Below are 19,570 nucleotides of genomic sequence, written 5' to 3' on the forward strand. Positions count from 1 at the left end.
TTGGAATGTTAAAGCTGTCCTGGAGGTTCCTATGCCTCTCTTCATTTTTTGAATTCTTGTTCCTTCCTTCTTTTGTGTGGTTCTGCTCTTTTTCTGTTTGATTGTTTCTTTCTTCCTTCTGGTCTACTCCATTGATTTGAGTCCCAGTTTCCTTCCCATCGCCATTGGTTCCCTGTACATTTTCCTTTATTTCACTTAGCATAGCCTTTATTTTTTCATCTAATTTGTAACCAAATTCAACGAATTCTGTGAGCATTCTGATAACCAGTGTTTTGAACTGTGCATCTGATAGGTTGGCTACCTCTTCGTTGCTTAGTTGTATTTGTTCTGAGCTTTGATCTGTTCATTTGTTTGGGCCATTTTTTTTTCATTTTGTCGTACCTGTTAAGTAGTGAGAGGCGGAGCCTTAGGAGTTCACCCAGGCAGGTCAACCCATGTTGCTGGGTTGTGACGCTGTATGTGGGGCAGGGATCCAAGAGGGAACAATGGCACTTTCACCACTCTGCTGGATTTCAGTCACCTCTGCCATATCCCACAAGCAAACTGGGCCCTTCTGGTGCTGATTCTTGTGTGGGTAGGTTTGTGTACATTCTGTGGATCTCTCCAATGAACTCTCCTGCGAGGCCGGGAGTCTCTCCTGGCACCTCAACCCCACAGGTGTTTTCAATCGTGTTTTGAGGCTTTATTTCCCTGTACTGGGACCCTGGATTGTGTGGTCTGTCTCACTCCCCAGTTTCTCCTGGTTTATCTGTGTTCGAATATGGGACTGCCCGGTCCACCAGCCACCTTGTGCACCATGCACCTCCATAATCTGCAGCCTCACTGGGTCTGCTAGCTGCTGCCTTGAGCACCCAGGGTCCACCACCCGCCGCTTTGCCGCAAGCCCTCTCTACCCAGCTGCCCAATTCCACCCCTCATACCAGTCTGGATGAATGTTTCTTCTTTAACTCCTTGGTTGTTGGACTTCCATACAGTTCAATTCTCTGTTGGTACTGGTTGTTTTTTGTTTCTAAATTGTTGTTGTCTTTATTTTGGTTGTGCAAGGAGGCACAGTGTGTCTACCTATACCTCCATCTTGGCCAGAAGTCTGACAGGAAAGTTGCTAAGAAAGTAGATCTTGAAAGATCATCACACAAAAAGTTTTTGGTTATATGCATGCTGATAAATGTTACTAGCCTTATTGTGATGATCATTTTTGCAACATATGATACAACTAGCAAAATCATTACACTGTACACCTGAAACTAATGTAATTATTAATATAAATGTAACCTGTCAATTATACCTCAATTAAAAAAAGATTAGATACATAACCTGTTTCCTCTTCATTTGATCTCTTCTTCCACTCTCTGACATTCTTACTTAACAAAACAAAAAGTCAAAAGTAAAACAACAACAAAAAAAGTCAAACAACCAGGAAGGAAAGAGAGAAGGAACTAGAATGGAAACTATATGCCATGCAAATTCTCATTGGCTCACAAACTGGGGCCTATGGCCAACATGATTCAACACAGAAGAACAACCCAGCCTGATGCCTGAGGAGGGCTCTGGGCCCACCATGTTCTCTACCATCGATATGCCAACCCACTAAACCTGAGGAAGGGCCAGGTTTGGGAAGGCTGGTTACACAGGAAGAGATTTCTTTTTGGTTTCCTTGAAAAGCCAGGCTATGGGTCCCAGAAGAGCTGCTTGGATTTCTGTTCTCACCTCTTGCACACTCAGTGAACTCGGGGAAGTGATAGATTTTGGGGGCCTCGGCCCACACCTACATAAGGACTATGGAGACAAGAATCAGTTGCTTAAATTTCTCAAAGTTAAGAAAGTGAAGCCACCAGTGCATCACTTAGCAGGTGTTCTCTATGGCTTATGCCATAGAAATCTGCATGGCCTGGATTTTCCAGGAAAACCCCAATCACAGATATATTTATACTTGTCAACTCACAGGTTCTGATTTTTGGTTATAGCTGAGCCTGTACAATGTGAGGTCATTTTAGTAACTGATTTTTTTTTGGATGGCATCAAAGATGGCTGTGACTTCTACCAAACTGTACACTAAATGAGTCATATTATTGAGATGATACAGTGCTGTTTCCAGGTGGTTCTGCTAATAATTAGAACCACATTTCTATATTTCTTAGAACCAAGGAGAGGAAAACATCACCAGGAAAATGTTACATGTGCAGACAATTATTCAATAGGTTGTTGGCTGGAATTTGTGGATATGAACATAATTCAGAGGCAAAAATGAAATTCTGAAATAATACATGAAGATTTCTTTTACTGAAGCTGAATCACAGAACACAGGAATCTGTGCAGCCAGGCTGTGGCTGTTTGTGCAGTGGTGGCCCAATCTGCAGATTTCTAGGTCTTCTCCTCCCCTTTCTCATTGCCATACTCCAGTCCTTCCCAAATTTGAGGAATGTATTTTGAAAAAAAAACTTTAAAAGGCCACAGTGTTTCTTAAATTATTTATATTATACTTGTATTAAAAGTTGTACAGAACTAAAACATAAGGTTAAATTCTTAAGTTTTTATATATGCATGTTTTAAATAAAAGTGATTCATGAAGTAAAAACAATCTAAATCACAAAATCAGTAAGGTGAATATTAACATTAATTTACTGTGATAGGTGATATAGTTTTGCTGAAACAACATGGGACAGTGCAATTTTTAAAAAAGTATAATTCTGTTTTTAATGCTGTTAACATGAAAAATTAATCACAATTATTTCATTTGGTTTTTATAAATCTATTGTGGTAACATTGGTTATCACATAACAACATAAGTTTCAGGTATTTCTTTGTACTGTGACAACTGTACTCTACTGTGTGCTCTCTACCCAAAGTCTAGTCTCTGTCCACATGACCAGAAGCAGACCAGAACCAAATATCATGGCTCAGCGTGAGAGACACGCACCTCCCAGCTCCTTGCACAGGGCAGCACACTTCCCCCCAGGGATATACGAGCCCCAGCTTGAAGAATACTGCTTTTATCCACACAGAATTGATTTTCTTTCCCTGTTCCTGGATTCCAAGACCTGCTAGGGCAAGGAGATCATGTGAAACCAAGATAGATCAGATAGCCTCTTGTTGGTGAAAACTGTCACCAAAGGGGCCTTAGGGGACTTGTAGAAAAATATAAACACTTTTTGCCCTCCTCTCATTGGTTTCTCAGGGCCCTGGTTGTTCGAGATTATTATTAATATGGCATCTCCAGAAACACCTGCCTGCTGTGCACAGCAGGCTCCAGCGTGGCAGGCACACGCCTTTTCTAGAATCGCACGTTGATCTTTGAATGACTGGAATACATCTGTGGAGACTCCCAGACATGTAAGTAGACCCACTTGAAGGAGCAGCCAGCTCATGCATTGTGATGTAAATGGTGCTGCTCCACACCCAGCACTTTCATCTTCTACGTGTTTCACAAACACAGACTAATTAATGATCCTCTTTCAGTGCTGCAGGGGAGGAGTTGGGTGGCTTTCCAGACGAACACATTAATTTCTCCAAAGCTAAGGAGGAAGAACAAAAATGTATAGTGCTGAACACTTACTGGGTCTGCCACTTTTACAGCCATGATGTTATCTTTAAACTTCACAACAATCTTGGCAGGAAAAGCATCTTTGCATAAAAGTCTATTACTTTTTTTTTATAGAGAGGAAGGTTGCAGCTCCTAAAGATAATTTTCTGAGAGTTATACAGGTACAATAAAGGATGAAGGTGGGATTTGAACTCAGGTCTTTTAATTTCTGGTGCTCACATTCACTCTGCTACTCCACTGTGCACAGAATGAAAGTTTAGCATTTCCACTGTATTAGTCATCATCATTATTGTTGTTATAATAACACATTATTGTTGTAATAATGTGTTATTAATATTTAATGGCTATAATATAATACATTTGATAATATAATATATTTATGCAATCACAATCTTTGAGGCACACAGAGTTCTATGCAACTCTTCTTTTCTTGCTCAGAAATGGCCAGTTATTGGATTTGATATTAGAAGTCATTCTGGTCTCATTTCTGTCTTAAAAGCAATTTTTCACGGGTACAAACTCTTGGACTTATGAAAATCTGGAGTTGAAAACAGTGATTGCTTTGTCCTCAAAAGTCATATTCATGATACACCAGATGTTCTGGTCTATGATAAAAAAATTCTTCTTAACTTTTAAAGGAAGAAAACACCAACTGGTTGTTGGACACATCCTTTTTTCTTTTTTATTGTTCCTTACAAGGGGCTGGGGCTGTAGCCTCTCTCCAGTGTGCCACTCCCGAGCACGCCGTGTGCTGGACAGCTGTTTCCCTGGCCATGGGACCCACTGTTCTCCCCTAACTTTTACCACTGGTTCAAAGGGTATCCACAGCCCTGTAATGTTCCCATTGCTGTTCACTCTTTCATCCCCAAACACACTGGAGTGAGCCTTGTGCTCTGACTGCTTCCCTTCTTAGCACGTGTCTGAGAAGCAACAGGACTGTGAGAGAGGACGCCATGAACTGACCACAAGGCAGGCCCTCCGTGCTATAGTTCTGCTCTTTCAAAGATGATGAGCCAGGGAATTCTGAGTCTCAGTGCTTGTTTTACTCTTGTTCTGGCCAATGGGAGAACCAGGAGGCAAACTGAAGTCTGTGGGACACGAAAGCCCATGCTAGAGCTGTTACTACAGGTGAATTTTCTGAGCCTCTGTCACATATAAGCACTGAACATACTCATTCAATTATTGGTTTTGTATTGAGTGCTTGCACTGCATCTAGCACTATTCTAGGTGCTGAAAATAGAGCAGGAAAGTGAGCAGACCAAAACCAAAAATTCAATACTCATGGAGCTGACATTCTTAAAATGCATATATGTTTTCATGTAATCATAACAATGATATATATACACACACACATAATATACACATAATATGTGTATATTACTATGTACATCCTTAATTATAGAATCTTGAATAAGTACAAAACAAGAACAACCACAACTATATATATGTGTGTGTATATGTATATACGATATACATGTGTATATGTGCATATACCTACAAATGTATGAATAGTTATACTTGTTTTGCATCTAAGAAGATTAACACCTAATGCAGTAATTTATTAAACATTACATAACTAAGGATAATAGAACTTGAGTTGAATTCAGATATCTGAATCCTAGCCATTTTCATTTTATCCTACTGTTTTGTCTGGGTGTAATTATAGAAAGTAGAATTTTACTGTTCAAAGTGAAATTGGCTTTAGGAGAATAACCAACAACACTGACGGTATGACAATTAATATGACATATTTCCAAGGGTCAGGCCATGAGTCCTTTTTGGAGTATTATTTATTATAACAAATTCCAGTTGGACAATCACTTTTAGTAGTAGTTTTGGAAATTACCTATACTTTATTGTTTGTATTTGGCAGGAGCCAATGGAGAAAGTGAAGGATGTAGCCCTTGGGCTGGGCCAAGAGCCGGTTATCAAGGGCAACCTGCTGGTCAAAGGCAGGTGGATGGTGAATGAAAGAGTTTGTGGCACCATGCAGCAGTCTCTTCTTGATTTACCATGGTGCACAGCAGAGAATATGAAGACATCAGATTAAAATGCTGTCATAAAAACTTTTTAATGAATTTCCACTTGGAATCACTCTGAAGAAAATAGGGAAATGAAAAAGGGAAGCATGAATTTCATCTTTGAGGAAACTAGGAAAACTGGTCACCCCAAATCACAGTTTATGAGGAGAGGATGGCAATAGTGGGGAAAGTCAAGCAGGAATGTGTAGACCAAGAGAGGATGCTTCTGCTGCTAGTATCACACAAAGCTGGTGCAATAAAATGTGACTCTCTGAAGGGTCAAAACCAACAGCCTCTTGTAGAAACCATTGGAACAAACATACAGTCTGATCATAGACACATCTCTGGGCCCCATTTGGCATGGACACAAAACACAGTAGGCAAGACCAATGAGAGAATGACCCAAACAAGCCATATACGTAAGAACCAGTCAGATGGTGAGAAAGAGTAGTGTGCATTGTGAGTAGTTGCACCAGTGCTGATTTAGTGTGCCCAAGAGGTCAAAGCTAAAAGACCTTCTCTCTCCCTCTCTCATACACACACACACACATCTGAAATAAGAACTCCCTCTAGCCTGGTACATGGTCCTAAACTTCACCTCTCAAACATCTAGCTAATGGGAAAACCTTACCTAAATCAAAGAAGAGTATCAAAAAGCTATAAAAATATAATTTATATCCATGTACCACAAGAGAAAAAAAAGAAAATCAAAACAAATTGTAGGTGAAGAACACTAGGAAAACAAGTTTTCATGGAGTTGATGGTAATGCTGATCAAGCTCATAATAATAATATAATGAATATAATTTCTCTATAAAACAATAACTCATAGAAGAACAATAACTCAATTAAAATAAACAACACGATAGAAAGTGATGAGATACAACACAGCACAGCTTATGAAAGTGAAACAAAATTAATCCAGCCCTGGTTAGTGTGTCTCAGTTGGTTGGAGCTCTGTCCCATGGACCAAAAATTGTGAGTTTGATTCTAAGTCAGGGCACATACCCTGGTTGTGGGTTTAATCCCTGGTCAGGTGTGTGTGAAAAGGCAACCAAGTGATGTTTCTCTTTCACATCAATATTTCTCTCCCCTCCCACACTCTCTAAAAGCAATGAAAAAAATGTCCTTGAGTGAGGATAAAAAATTTAAAAGAAAAAAATAAAATCATCTATGAAATGAAGGTCACATTAGAAAGAACATAGAGGAGGACAAGAGTGAGAAAGCAAGCATACAAGTGCACTAAGTGTCAAGAGCGGCTGGAGAAAATGTGACAGACATGAACGATGGATACTAGAGATCCAGCATGTGATTAACTGGCATCCCTAGCTAATAGAACCGAGATGAAGAAATAAAGAATGTGTTTTAATGTTGTAATTAAAGGAAGGCTCCAGAAATAAAAGAAGGCTTGAATTTGAATTTTAGAGGGAACACTGCATCCCAGGGGAAAAATTACAGAGAACCATCCACACGAAGACAAGTTCCTAGCCTTCAAATACAGAGAAAGACTCTTAAGCTGACAGACAAAATTATCAAGGGTGACCAACTGCCAGTTTACATCTGTTTTCCAGACAAAATTATTTATTGTGCCCCTTTTTGTTATCAAAAGTGTGATGACTCAAACAACAAATTACAAGAATTCCTCATTTACATATGAAGAATAACAGAGGGGAAGGAGAGAAGCATGACTTCAGACACCACCACCACAACCTGTAGCAGTAGAAACTAGCTAAAAAACAAAAACCCTAAATCTTTCCTTGAAGTGCTCAAAGAAAGTGTAACCCCAGAAATTTTATACCCAACTGAAGCTATTCAAATAAAATAGAGCGATCTTTTTTGATAGACATGACCCAAAGAGTATAATTTCCTGAGTCCTTCTTGCTTGAAACAATGTTCAGCTAGCCAAGAAAAACAGAGGAAGAAAAGTAGCATTTGTGCCTGTTTAAAACCATTATATCCTTCCATTTGCTGCAATATGGTCCCATCTTTGTTCCTTACTTTGAAGTTATCACAAAATACAATAGTCCAACTTGCAAATCAGGAGTTACCTTAGTCACCTCCCTCCCTCTCCTCATCTTATCAGTCAATAGGTCCTGTCAAACTGCAAAGCTTTTTCTCATATCTTTCCTCTACTTTTCGTCTCTATTTGCCAATACTTAAAAAAAAATTTAACCTCTCCCAAGGACATTTTTTCATTGCTTTATAGAGGAAGAGGGAGGGAGTGCAAGAAACATGGATGTGCGGCAAATACATCAATCGCTGCCTTCTTGTACGTGCCCCATTCAGGAATCAGATCCTCAACCCGGGTATGTGCTCTGACCAGGAACCAAACCTGCAACATTTTAGTTGACAGAACAGCATTCCAACCATCTGAGCCTCGCTGACCAGAGCTCTATTGCCAATCCTTATTTCAGGTACGAGTCACTCTTGCCAGGAGAATTGCAATGGTCTCCTTCTAATAGCATGAGTAATTTAAAAGTGTTTATCAACTGGCATGGCACAAGCACTGGCCAATGAGAAAGGGTCCCAGTCATAGACACAGCATACTGGTGCTTATTCTCTGTCTTTTATCCCTTGCCTAATTGGTCTCCTTGCCTCCAATATCCACTTGCTTCATTCCATAAACCACACTGTAGCTACTGTGATTTTTGTACAGCATAAGGCTAATTGTGTTTCTCCTTGACTTAAGTTCCTTTAGTAGTTTCCCTTTACCTACAGCATAGTCCTGTAGATGAAAGCAACACTCTGGCATGGTGAACAAGGTCTTTGAGGATCCAGTCCTCAACTAATTCTTAAAGTTTCACATCTCAACACTCTTTTGCATTCAGAGCCCTACAGTGACTCTGAACTTCTTCCACTTTGGTAAATGCACCATAAGCATTTTGGGATTGAAGTGTGTGGCCAACAAGTCAAGTGTCATCCCTGGAATAGGAATGGAATGGGCATTCCCCTAAAAGGCCCCCATTCTGGCTCTGGAATTACATCTGAGCATATGAAAATCCACATGAGATAAATTCCAAGGCCAAGATGCAAAGCAGCCTACCTTACAAGCCACCAGCCAGAGGTCTCTTCTTCCTCACTTCCTTCCCATTTTGAGTTTTTTGGTTTATTAAACAACAAACCACTTTACACTATAGACACACTTCAACATTTTTTTTGACTAGCTGACTAACAAGGTAGTTCCTAGGGAGTAGATTCTCAAGGGAATGCCATTTCCTCTCATTTCTGACAGATCAGCTACCTCTCCATTGTGACAAGGCAGAGCTGCCCTTAGGTGTCAGAATTTAGTCTGCTCAGTCACTCATTCAACAAGTGTTTGTTGGGTACCTCACTGCTCCACATACAGTATTGAGACTGAAAGTGTCCCTGTTCTTATGAGACATCACTCTAAAGGGGACAACAAAAGGACACAAATTATGACAAGGACACAAAAAGAGCTTGGTTAAAGAGAGTAAGTGGGAAACCTGCATGCTTTTTGGTCAGCAAAGGCCTCGCTGAGTAGATGATGCTTCAGCTGAGGCCTGAAAGATGTGGAGGCACCAGCCATGCAAAGACCCAGGGGGAGTGCATCTAGGTAGACGGCGGTCTTTACAGAGAGAGGCAAAGCCACAATGGCGTTCTCACATGAGTGCCTAGGAACAGCATCTCACCCACTTATGCAAGGAACACAGTCTATGTGGTTTCAAGATACCTGTATCTTTGCAGAGAGAAATGAGATAATCCAATTGTAAGAACACTTGTGAATAGCCTGCTTGAAATTCATGTTTAGGGTCACATGAATGCACTGTGTGCATTTCCTTTTGCACATCGTTGTTCGTGATGCTCTTCCCACCTGCAGTGCACACTACCAATGTTTACTCTAAAATTCGTACTATTCTTTGAAAGCCTGACCCAGCTCTGTCTTTCCCATGGAAGCTTCTCTGACCCTTCCAAACCTCTGGGATCATGGTCATCTCTGAGCTCCTACAGCCCTTCTATCTTTTTTTAATCCTTACCCCAGGATATTTTTTTCATTGCTTTTAGAGAGGGAGATAAAGAAACATCAATGCGAAAGAGAAGCATCATTGGTTGCTTCCTGTATGCACCCGGACTGGGGATCCTATGCACCCCAACCAGGGATTGAACCTGCAACCCAGGTATGTGCCCTGACTGGGAATCAAACCCTCAGCCTTTCAGTTGTGGGCAACGTTCCAAACAGCTGAGCCTCATTAGCCAGGGCAGCCCTTCTACATTTTTGTGCAAGTTATTTTCTATGGATTATTTCCGTCCGGGAGCATTTCTCTTGCTCTCTTCCTATGATTTAAGAATAGGCATCAGAGTTTGTGGCCAGCTTCCAATTCTTCACCCAGTGTCTGATGGATCAGTTATAACATTTGTTCAACAAACCCTTTCAAATATAAGTAGACCACCCACCTACCTTAATAATTCCATACAACGGAAGCCCAACATAGAAAGTGGGATCATTTTAGTTTTTATGAAGCAATTTGACTGATGGATATATAGATAAATACATAAGGAAAATGACCTAAAGGCATACATATTCCCTCCTCTATATGAGCACCTCAGAACATCTGTCATGCAAGCAACAGCTGTAGCAAGATTTTCTCAGCCAAAGCTCAGGGGCTAAGAGTTATAAGAAAACCTCCAAACTTAAGAAAAACTAATCCCAAAGTAACTTTTTCCCAGTTAAAAAAAAGGCAAACATCCAAACATTTTTACAGTACAAAAATTTTATTTTTTGTTAGGATAATTTAAAGTTTAAAACTGAAGTAGGCATATTCATTTTACAAACAAGATATTCTTTCATAAGTAAGACCATTAAAAACAGTAAACAAAAAAGCTGTCTTTACAAAAAGCTCTGTGCATAGCAACTTTATACTGTATATAACTGACAAAGCAAACAAGAAAAATGAAACTATACAGTTTGAAAATGAGATCTTACTGTACAAAAGGTAGAGAAGTTAATGGTTTTTAAACCATGCATATTGAAATGTGCAAAGAAAAACTGGGAAAAAATACAATGCTATAACAAAAAAAATGAGATAAATAATGAAGTAAATTGGCCCTTTAAATGAAAAATCTTACACAGTTCCTCTTACAAAGATAGGATAGAATTTGTAGTTACCTATGGAAATACTCGTCTTCCAAGTGGCACAAAAATAACCTGGGACCAGAATGATTCAACAGCAATGACTAAACAGGACAGAGTAGCTTTGTTTTAAATTTATTAGTACACTAAAAATAATCCTTACACACATTTGTACAATTAAATAGATCTGTTGCTGCCAAGGTTCTAGCTGAATGGTCAAGGATGTCTGGTACTTAGGTACACACATTTTTTTCGGTGTAAAGCTACCAACAAGTTCTACAATCATTTTGAAGACAGTACTGCACTCATCTTCATGCAAGAGCAAAATTCACAGATTCTAAAAGCAATGCTACTTAAAAAAATTTCCTTATGTTGAATTGGCTCAAATCCAGGTCTAGACATGCTTGACTTTGTTCTGCCTTCACTTTTGGATGGTAATGTGTGTGTCCACACACTCTTCCCCCTCCCATCAGATTTTTCACCAGGGAATTTTCTCTCATGTGTTTCCCTGTATTTTTGGTGCTTTAAGCCCTAACTGTGAGGGACTGTCAGCAAGAGTTATAAGCACACCAGGTTTCCAATACCTTGGATTCTCCTGTGCATAGAAATAATATTTGGGTCACATTGGGTAATTCCAGAATACATTAAAGTAAATAAGACCTTTGGGGTTAGGAAGTTGTGGCCATGTATCACTGGGGCAGAGTTTACAAATTCATCTAAAATCGGCTCAGATGCACTAAAGGTATTTTTCCATGAGAGCTACATCTAATGTTAGAACCCAACCAAGAACCCCAAACTGGAGGCTGTGTATAAACTCTGTTGTGGTGCCAATGAGTCAACAAGGAGAACCCTGTCCTGGAAAAAAATGACATCCTTATTGGCAACCCAGGTAAGTCTGGATACATCCCCAGAATCATACAGGCTTTCAAACTCAGCTACTGTTTGGAGGCTCCTACAATGTTTCTGCCCCTCAGAGCCACTCCTAGAACTATGGGGAGCCCGTGGCAACTCTGTGTAACTGAGCTGCTTGAAACATAGATGTGCCCAATCTGTGACCCTGCTAAGAATCTGGGTTTCCACCTCTTTGAATATCAGGACAGGGTTTAGGGCTTTTAATATTCCTCTTCCGCACCCCATCCCATTCTTGCCTGGAAACTGTGTCAAGTTGGATACATATCTTTTTTCAAGAGAGTTGAATGCCATGAAAGGGGAAATCTACGGAGAAGAAAGGACTTGACATCCTAAGGGTCCAAGAAACAGAGTCATTCTCTGCAAACCCTGTTTCTGAAGCTCTGGAGGGCTTTCACCTCAGTCCTGAACCAGGTAACCCAAGAGGAGGGAGCGTGTGGCTCTGTCAGGAATTCCAAAGGGGCAGCTGGCTTGGGAAAGTCATGGTGACTTTGGCTCTTCTGTAAGGTGAGACTCTTCTTTCCCTGGGGTGCAAAGCCGAAAATGCACAAAAACATGGGAATTCTCTGCACCACTCAGGGGAGAATATTGAAAGCTAGTATAAGTTTAAAAAAAATCACAAAGAGTGAATACCAAAAGGGACTTGTAGACTATTTAGAAAGCAGATGGGGATGGTAATGAATTGATGGGCTTGAGTATTTGTGTATTTGCAGGGACTTGAATCTTTGTTTCTGTGTTGGGTTGTTCTGTAGGATTCTACATCAGGTACTTGTTCTTGCCCATGGGTCAATAAAATGATGGAAAAAGAGGGGGATGCAAGATGGGGATAAGAGTCTAGTAAGTAACTGCAGTAATAGTCACACACCTTTTAAACTTGTTACTACATGTTTGCATCAGTTTCATTTTACATTGGAAAGAGAACTTCCTCTCTTCCAAAAAGGTCTTAATTTCTACCTCTACTTACAATAAGTTACACGTTATTTATTTAAATAATTGTAAAACATTTTAAATTTTTCCCTTTTTCTTAAAGAGATTAAACTATAAGCAAACACACATACAACAACATTTTGTCATTCAATTCGGGTTTCGTTTTAAGAAAGTCTTCCATGCTGGTACCCTGTTTTGTTCAGTTTTTTTCTGCATAAACTAAATTGGTATCTGAAAGGCTTCATAGAAAATAGAAACTTTCAACTTTTTTTCCTACAAAGAAAAACAAATAGTATCCAAAATATTAAGCTTGAATTGTTTGCCAATTTTTTCTTAAATATTTTACAAACATAGGAAGGTGGTTCTTATAATGTTCATAACAAAGAATTGCATTTCTGCTTTTAGCACTGACTACGTCAATGACACCTTTTGTCCTTGTCCCCAAGAGGGTCAGTTTGTGTAGCCACCATCAGAACTACACAAGAAAGGTGAGACCAGGTAAGAAGTGGCTCCTCATTGACCCAAGTCTGTCCATCATGTCCATTTGGGGGGCACAACCCTCCCCAAAGAACAGATGGTGCTTTCTTCATCACTGGTCCATCGGAGTAAGTAGTTTTGTGCTCTGAGAAAGCAGCTCTTCTTCTTCTTTACATCGGGGGCACGACAAGTCCGGTCATGGCTGTGAGGAGAGAGTGACACAGGAATGAGACTGGGAGGCTTTTTACAACAAGGCTGTAACACAGTGAGAGGGGGAGGTGATGGCACTGGAAGTCTGGTGCAGTCAAGGAAGGTGGTGCCTTCAGCTGACATGGGGACCCATTTTCTCCAGGTCTGGTTTAGCAGAATGCCTAGAGAGGCCCCGAAGCCTACCATTTACTGCAATACAGCCAAAGCTTGCTGAATTTTGCTCAGAAGGCCAACAGTTATGTTTTGCTTTGTTTTATATCAGTGGGTTGTGTACATGACATAATGGACATGAACATGTAAACTAAACTGTACTATGTGTGTGATATATTTTTTCATTATTAGACTAAAATAATTTCTAGATTTTACAGTTCCAAATCACTTAGTTGGAACAGGAAAGAATGCTCCAGGTGCCGAGTCAATATTGAGTTACTTAATAGGCATCATTTATAACAAACAGACTTTCTATGCATCCTAGGTTTCTACCTATTCTAGCTAAGATTTGATCAGCTTTTTATTTTCTAACTAGCTCATCTTCCTTTGGTGCTCACTGCTGCTGTGTAATACTCAGTCATCAATAAATGCTGATGCACTGAAATAGAAAATTTAATTTAGTTCCTAATTTGCGAGTCACTTCAATCTCCTCTCTTCAGCCCCTGTCCAAGTATAGTGTCCAATGTCTCATCAAGAGGATGCGGACCATGCCAGCCTGGGTGGCATCAGGTCGAAGGCTTTCCCTTGACATGGGAAATAAAGCAGCATCAGCAGTACAGAGAAACCACCCAGAAGATGCACCCCTCTGGCCTTGGCTTTCAGGTGAGAAACCCACAGAATTTTCACAGTCTTGGAAGCTGGCTGAATAGTTTTCTTGCATCAAAACTTCAAACCACATCTAGAATTGGATCCATTATTTGTACTCTCTAGATCTCATCTTGGGCTTATCAATTACAGAAACATTTTGCTGCTGAGTGGTACTTACTAAGCTTATAAACAAATGGCCAAAATTCTTCCTGCTTCGCCCAACATACCTCTCTCCCCATCTCTCTCCTCCTCCTTCTCTCTCTCCTCTTCTTCCTCCCTCTTCTCCTCCCCCACCCTCTCTTCCTCCTCCTCCCTCTCCTTCCACCCCTCCTCTCATGCCAGCAGTCTTCTCGGGCAAAATTGTCAGCCATATATTTCCCTGCCCATATAGCTTTTATTGAATGTTTGTGAGATCTGGATTAAGGTCTTACACAGCTAGCAAAGCCTTAATTATTTTTGCCTGTATTACTATATATTGAATCGATGTAGCTTTTCAATAAACACAGTTCAATTCTGGACACTCCCTGATGATTTGGAGATGTAGCAACCCTGGTAATTATCCTGGAGTGTAGGAGGTTTTCTTATTTTATTTTACTTTATTTTTCCTGGAGGGAGCTGGAAAATGAATCAGGTGCCTAGTGAATAATATTATCTCGATACTCTATACTCATCAACTGTAAATGCCCGAGAGATAAGGTGGCGAGTGGGACAAGGACACCGCAAGTATAGCTCTCCGGCAGGGAGACGCTGGCTCACATTTTCAACTTTAACTTGTCTACTGCATTTAAAACTCATCACCCCTTCCTTTTTCTGGATCCTCAGAGAGTCACCTACAGAGCTTATTAAAAGGGCAGAGCCACTCAAAGAACCAGATCCACTGCATGTCAGCAGAACGACAGCCTTTACATATTTTTCCTTTCCCTAGTCTCACATCGGGCATTGGGTGGTGCGGTCTCTGCTGCAAGGTGGGCCTGACTTTTTGCTGGTAGAAACCATGGCCAGTAGACAGAAAGCGAAAGTGAACTGGGGGAAAAGTCAGCTTTTTTCATGGGGGGGAAGGGAAAGGCTTAACGGCATTTGGTCCATTTTGTTTTGACCTTTGGCATTTCATGGCAAAGCAATAATCCCCCTTTGGTCCAGGTGGGAAATAGATATGGGTGAAAGGTGAGGGAGGAATTGCACTATTCTTGTCCCCAGAGAGACAGCAGACTGTCACAGCATAGACTCTAGAGTCAAAATGTCTGAGGTCAAATCATCAGTCACTTTCCGTGAGGCCTTGGGAAAGCTGCTTAACTAAAAGTGGTGATAACAGCATGGCCTTCCCCTTTGGGTCACATGGGAGACCTGTACAAGGTAATTTGTGTGCAGCGCTTGGTTCGGCACCTTGCACGTGCTGCCCGGAAACAGTTAGCAAGTGTTAGAGGGTACTGACCGCACAGGTCCTCTGCAGAGGAGCACATACAATCTTCTCAACCCACAAGTCAGAGGAGAACCTTCCCATCGGCCCGTGATCACCAACCTCCCCCTCCCCTTGGACCCTGTTTTCACTCTTGAACTGTCTCTCTCTAAAGAGGAGGTGTGCACCTGCCGCTCCAGGCTCCTTTGTTCAGGGACTGTAGGTTGTGCAGTCAAACGTCAGCGTGGGGTGTTCTCTGTCTGCAGCAAAGCACACCTTGCAATGCTGGGCCTTGAGTTTCTACTCACTGGGTCCGAAATGAGGAAGAGTCCTTCATCAATCCCAGCCTCCTCTCTGCTGGTCTGCATGTAATATCCTTTACCATTCCTGATATTCACACAGATTACTTCACAACGACCTTTGCAGGTGTCTTACAGCTTTCCTACTTAACAGACCAGGAAAGTGAGGCTCTCAGAGGACAGTGATGTGTGCAGGTTCACCCAGCATGGAAGCTAGATGAGCTAGAACTCCAGCCCACATCTCAGGAAGTCCGGTCTAGGGTTCTCTCAAGGCCTGATGCTCTTTGAGGGTCTCCTCCGCATTCTCTTTTAGTTCTCCCCCATTACTTTCTATTTTCATAGTTATCTGTAATTTTTTAGTGGACAATCCTAACTTAATTGCTTCCTTTCTCCTCCTTCTCCTCCTTCTAAGGTTCAAATCATCGGAAAAATTTGGAGAAAATTGTAAGATCCAAAAGAGGCTTGGGACCTTGCAGTGATTCTACAGAAATGAAACAAGGGCCCAGACCCTGTGCCTACATGTGAGCAGCTAAATCGTAACTCCTACAGACACGATCGAGAATGTGCGGCTTGCCCAATGTACAGACGCTGTGTTACAAAAGGGTGCATTTGAAACCTATGTACTTTATTAAACAATGCAACCCCAATAAATTCAACAACAAATATTTTTTAAAAAGAGACTGTGCAGCTTAGCCATGCTCTTAGCCTAAGCACTCTGACCTGTGGTGACCTGAAGCTCACATGGGGTCTTCTGGCTGTTTTGCTGCTGTTGTCCCAGCAGGAAAACCTCACTAAGAGCACACAGACCCTCCCAATCTCTCTGGGCCACTCAGCCCTGACCAGGCAACAGCACAGGGGGCCTTGGGTGTGCAGCGACAGACAGGGTGGGAGTTCCAGGCCGTGGGCACCAGAGAAAAACTTGTCCTGGCTCTGGTGAGGGACGAGAGTCAAGCAGGCCACCCAGGTGGGTCTCCCTGAACAGGACAGACCGGAAGGAAGATCTGTGACAGCCATTGCTTTGTGAGAGAGGAGGGGGGCAGGGGTGGCAAAGGGAAGTCAAGTCATAATTCTTTCCTCAAAGCGAAACTGAACATATCTGCAAAGGTGGCATGGAAGGAGGGAAGGGCCGCGTCCCTCCACCTGCCAACACCTGCAGTCCTCCTCAGCCTGTCCTGGGCCTTTCACACTGTGTTTCCCCTTGTGCGGCCCCCACCTGGCATAAGGGATATAACTAAAACCAGAGAACTAGGGAAGAAAGTGGTCGTAGAAAAGGGGAAGATACAGCAAAGTTTTAGCAGTTGTTCCTGTGTCCTGATCTGAATATGAAGCCATCATGGACTAAGGTCTGGGCATGTCCCCTAACAATGGGATGGAAACCACGAGTTGGAAGGGAGACAGGCAGGTGGAGACACTTAGCTACAGGCTGAGCCTGTTTCTCTATGAATTAGACATCTGGATGAAAACCAAAGTACGTATGTGTATATATTTCCTCCAAATACACAGATGTTTCCAACTACTCACATGTCAGGTGGCATGTAGACCCAACAGCTTTGTCTACTTAGAAGAAAAGGAATTTCCAGGGACTCTTCTAAGGGCTGAGTTTTCAGTTCTCATTTGAAAGTTTCTCTGTAAGGTCTCCAGACTTTGATAAGACACAACCATCTCTGATGGCAGGACAGGACAGAAACCTAACACACCTCCCAGGACTCTGCTCAAACACAACTGGTGATGAACCCTCACTGGTGTCTCCAAAGGACCAGGAACCCGCCTGCTCTCATAAAGCCACTAGGCAGATGCCATCCTGGGCATGACACAGCACCCCCAAAGCTCTGCTGACCTCAGAGGCTTAGATCCACGAGGGTTAACCAAACCTCTGCCCGTTACAGCTTTATCCAGCACTGCTGGTGGTGAATGTTTTCATGTCAAGTCATAAGGAACAGCCTAGAAATAATGTGGGTCGTCAGGACCCACAGCGTCCAGCAGTTTCCAATTTGCTCTTTTGCCGTCAGCTGCCTCCCATTCACACAGAGATGATTAGATTCTCATGTACTCATCACATTTGGGTTACGTCATGTCATATTATATTTTAAGACACTGCTCAAAAATGGATTTGATGGGTGATTAATTTCTGTTCTTAGACACAGTATGTCTTTTTTCCTTTCTTCCCTACCCCACCCAGATCAGTCACCTGCTATCAATTTGACTAGCGCACAACCAGCATGCTCAGAACCTGCTGGTGCCCCCAGCAGAGCCTGTGTGTTTGTGCCCTGGGAATGTGTATATACCACGTGTGGCAAGCTGGCCAGGAAGGCATCCGATGTGGTGCCCAGGCACCTGCTAGGGAACAGTGGCATGACCCTGTGGAAAGCAAATGTCTGGGAGGTCCAGACACCCCTGGAGGGCATGCATGGCTCTGCCATAGTTAATCCTGTGATCCTGCAGAGCTATTCGATGTCTGCTCTCCCCAGTCTTGCTCTGGGATGAAGCACTACCTCAGCTGCACAAGCCATTCATGCACCAGGGTGGAAACACCAGGGTGGAATCATCTCTTTGGAAGCAAAGTGCCTAGAGCTGTAGGGTGATGCCATGCTGTTTGTTCTTACTCTGCTGGCCCTGGAGCACACGTGTCACACTTATGCCCAAAGGAGAACCTTTGCTCACCTCTGAATCCATTTCCATTGCCACTGGAGCAGGCGGGCGAAGGGGAGCCTTGGGGCCTGATGACAGGGGCAAAGGCACTCTTCTGTTTGACAGCAGGAAACACTGAAGAGGAGAATGGGAGGATGGAAGACGAGCTGGAAGATCCAACAGTGGGACTGGAGGACATGACTGGAAAGCAAAGGCACAACCCTCTTTTAGAAAGGGACCCATCGAGAAGGGAAGTTCTTTCTTTAGGACATATAACCTGTATACAGCTATTGAAAAACTACTAATTTGTTCCAGGCATTGCTCCAGAGTCCAGGAACTTAAAAATGTTGAATGGAACAATGGCCCTGCCCGTCCAGTGGAAGGCACAGACAAGGAAAACAACTGAGAGGGTGGTTATTTAAGTGGACAAACGTACACAAGGCTAAGCAGGCGCAGCAGGTAGATGCCCTCCTGTCCAGGAGAGTCAGGAAGACATTGGCAGGATGGGGTATTATGATAGGTCTTAACTCATGCGTAAAAGCTCATTAAGAGAAGACTAAGACCAACATCTGAAGAATCACCTCATGTCCTTCCACCCTAAAAAGAAGCCTGTCTGGGACTATGCGTGTCCCTGGCGACTCTCAAAGCTCTGGTGTCCTGAGGGACAGGGTTAGCATTTTCTTAGCGAGTGCCATCTCTACTGGCCATCTCCTCACTAAATGTACACGTTTATTGACATTTAGGAGATGGTTTCCCCCTCCCTCTACTTTCTGAACTCCTGGGAAATAAGACTGCAAGCCAGCCTCCTCTGATGTAACGCAAAGAAAAAACACCAATGTTAATGTTAAAACTACTTAAAGGAAGCCAAAAGCTAAGTGTGGTAATTGCCAAGGAAAATAAAGGCAATTTACACAATGAAGCACCCCACCTCTTAAAGTTGGAGACTCCAAGTTACATCACACAAGAAGATAATTTTATCTTCTGTGTGCAACTTGCTCAAGAAAGGGGTTAACCAAAGTTCATGAGGGTGAAATTGTTAGATATAGCATATTAGAATAGAGTCAAGTTTCATGGGCTCATTTTAGCATCCTCTCCAGAATTCTGAACTGTCTACATCAACTGATTTGGTAAAAGATGACCAGGACCCATTGGCAAAGCCCACAATAAAGGCTGGCAGTGCTAACTAATGTCTGCTTCATATCTTTGGTGGCCCAGCTTCTCTACAATTAAATTTCGAAAATGAGGACAGGAGTGTGACTTATGGTTCAAAGACCAA

At 42.1% G+C, this 19,570-nt stretch overlaps 1 protein-coding gene across 1 annotated transcript in view; it reads right to left on the reverse strand.

Moving 5' to 3' along the window:
* Positions 1 to 10,913: 10,913 nt before the first annotated feature.
* EBF2 (EBF transcription factor 2) overlaps positions 10,914 to 19,570 on the reverse strand; it is a 190,529-nt gene continuing 181,872 nt past the window's right edge. Inside the window, exons 15-16 of the mRNA XM_028521678.2 lie at positions 18,328 to 18,495; positions 10,914 to 13,165 (exon numbers count right to left, since the gene is read on the reverse strand). Coding sequence (XP_028377479.1) covers positions 13,134 to 13,165; positions 18,328 to 18,495 — 200 coding nt within the window. The 3' untranslated portion in view covers positions 10,914 to 13,133. The remainder of the gene's footprint in view (positions 13,166 to 18,327; positions 18,496 to 19,570) is intronic.

Source organism: Phyllostomus discolor, chromosome 8 (assembly GCF_004126475.2).
Source record: "Phyllostomus discolor isolate MPI-MPIP mPhyDis1 chromosome 8, mPhyDis1.pri.v3, whole genome shotgun sequence".
NCBI lineage: Eukaryota > Metazoa > Chordata > Mammalia > Chiroptera > Phyllostomidae > Phyllostomus > Phyllostomus discolor.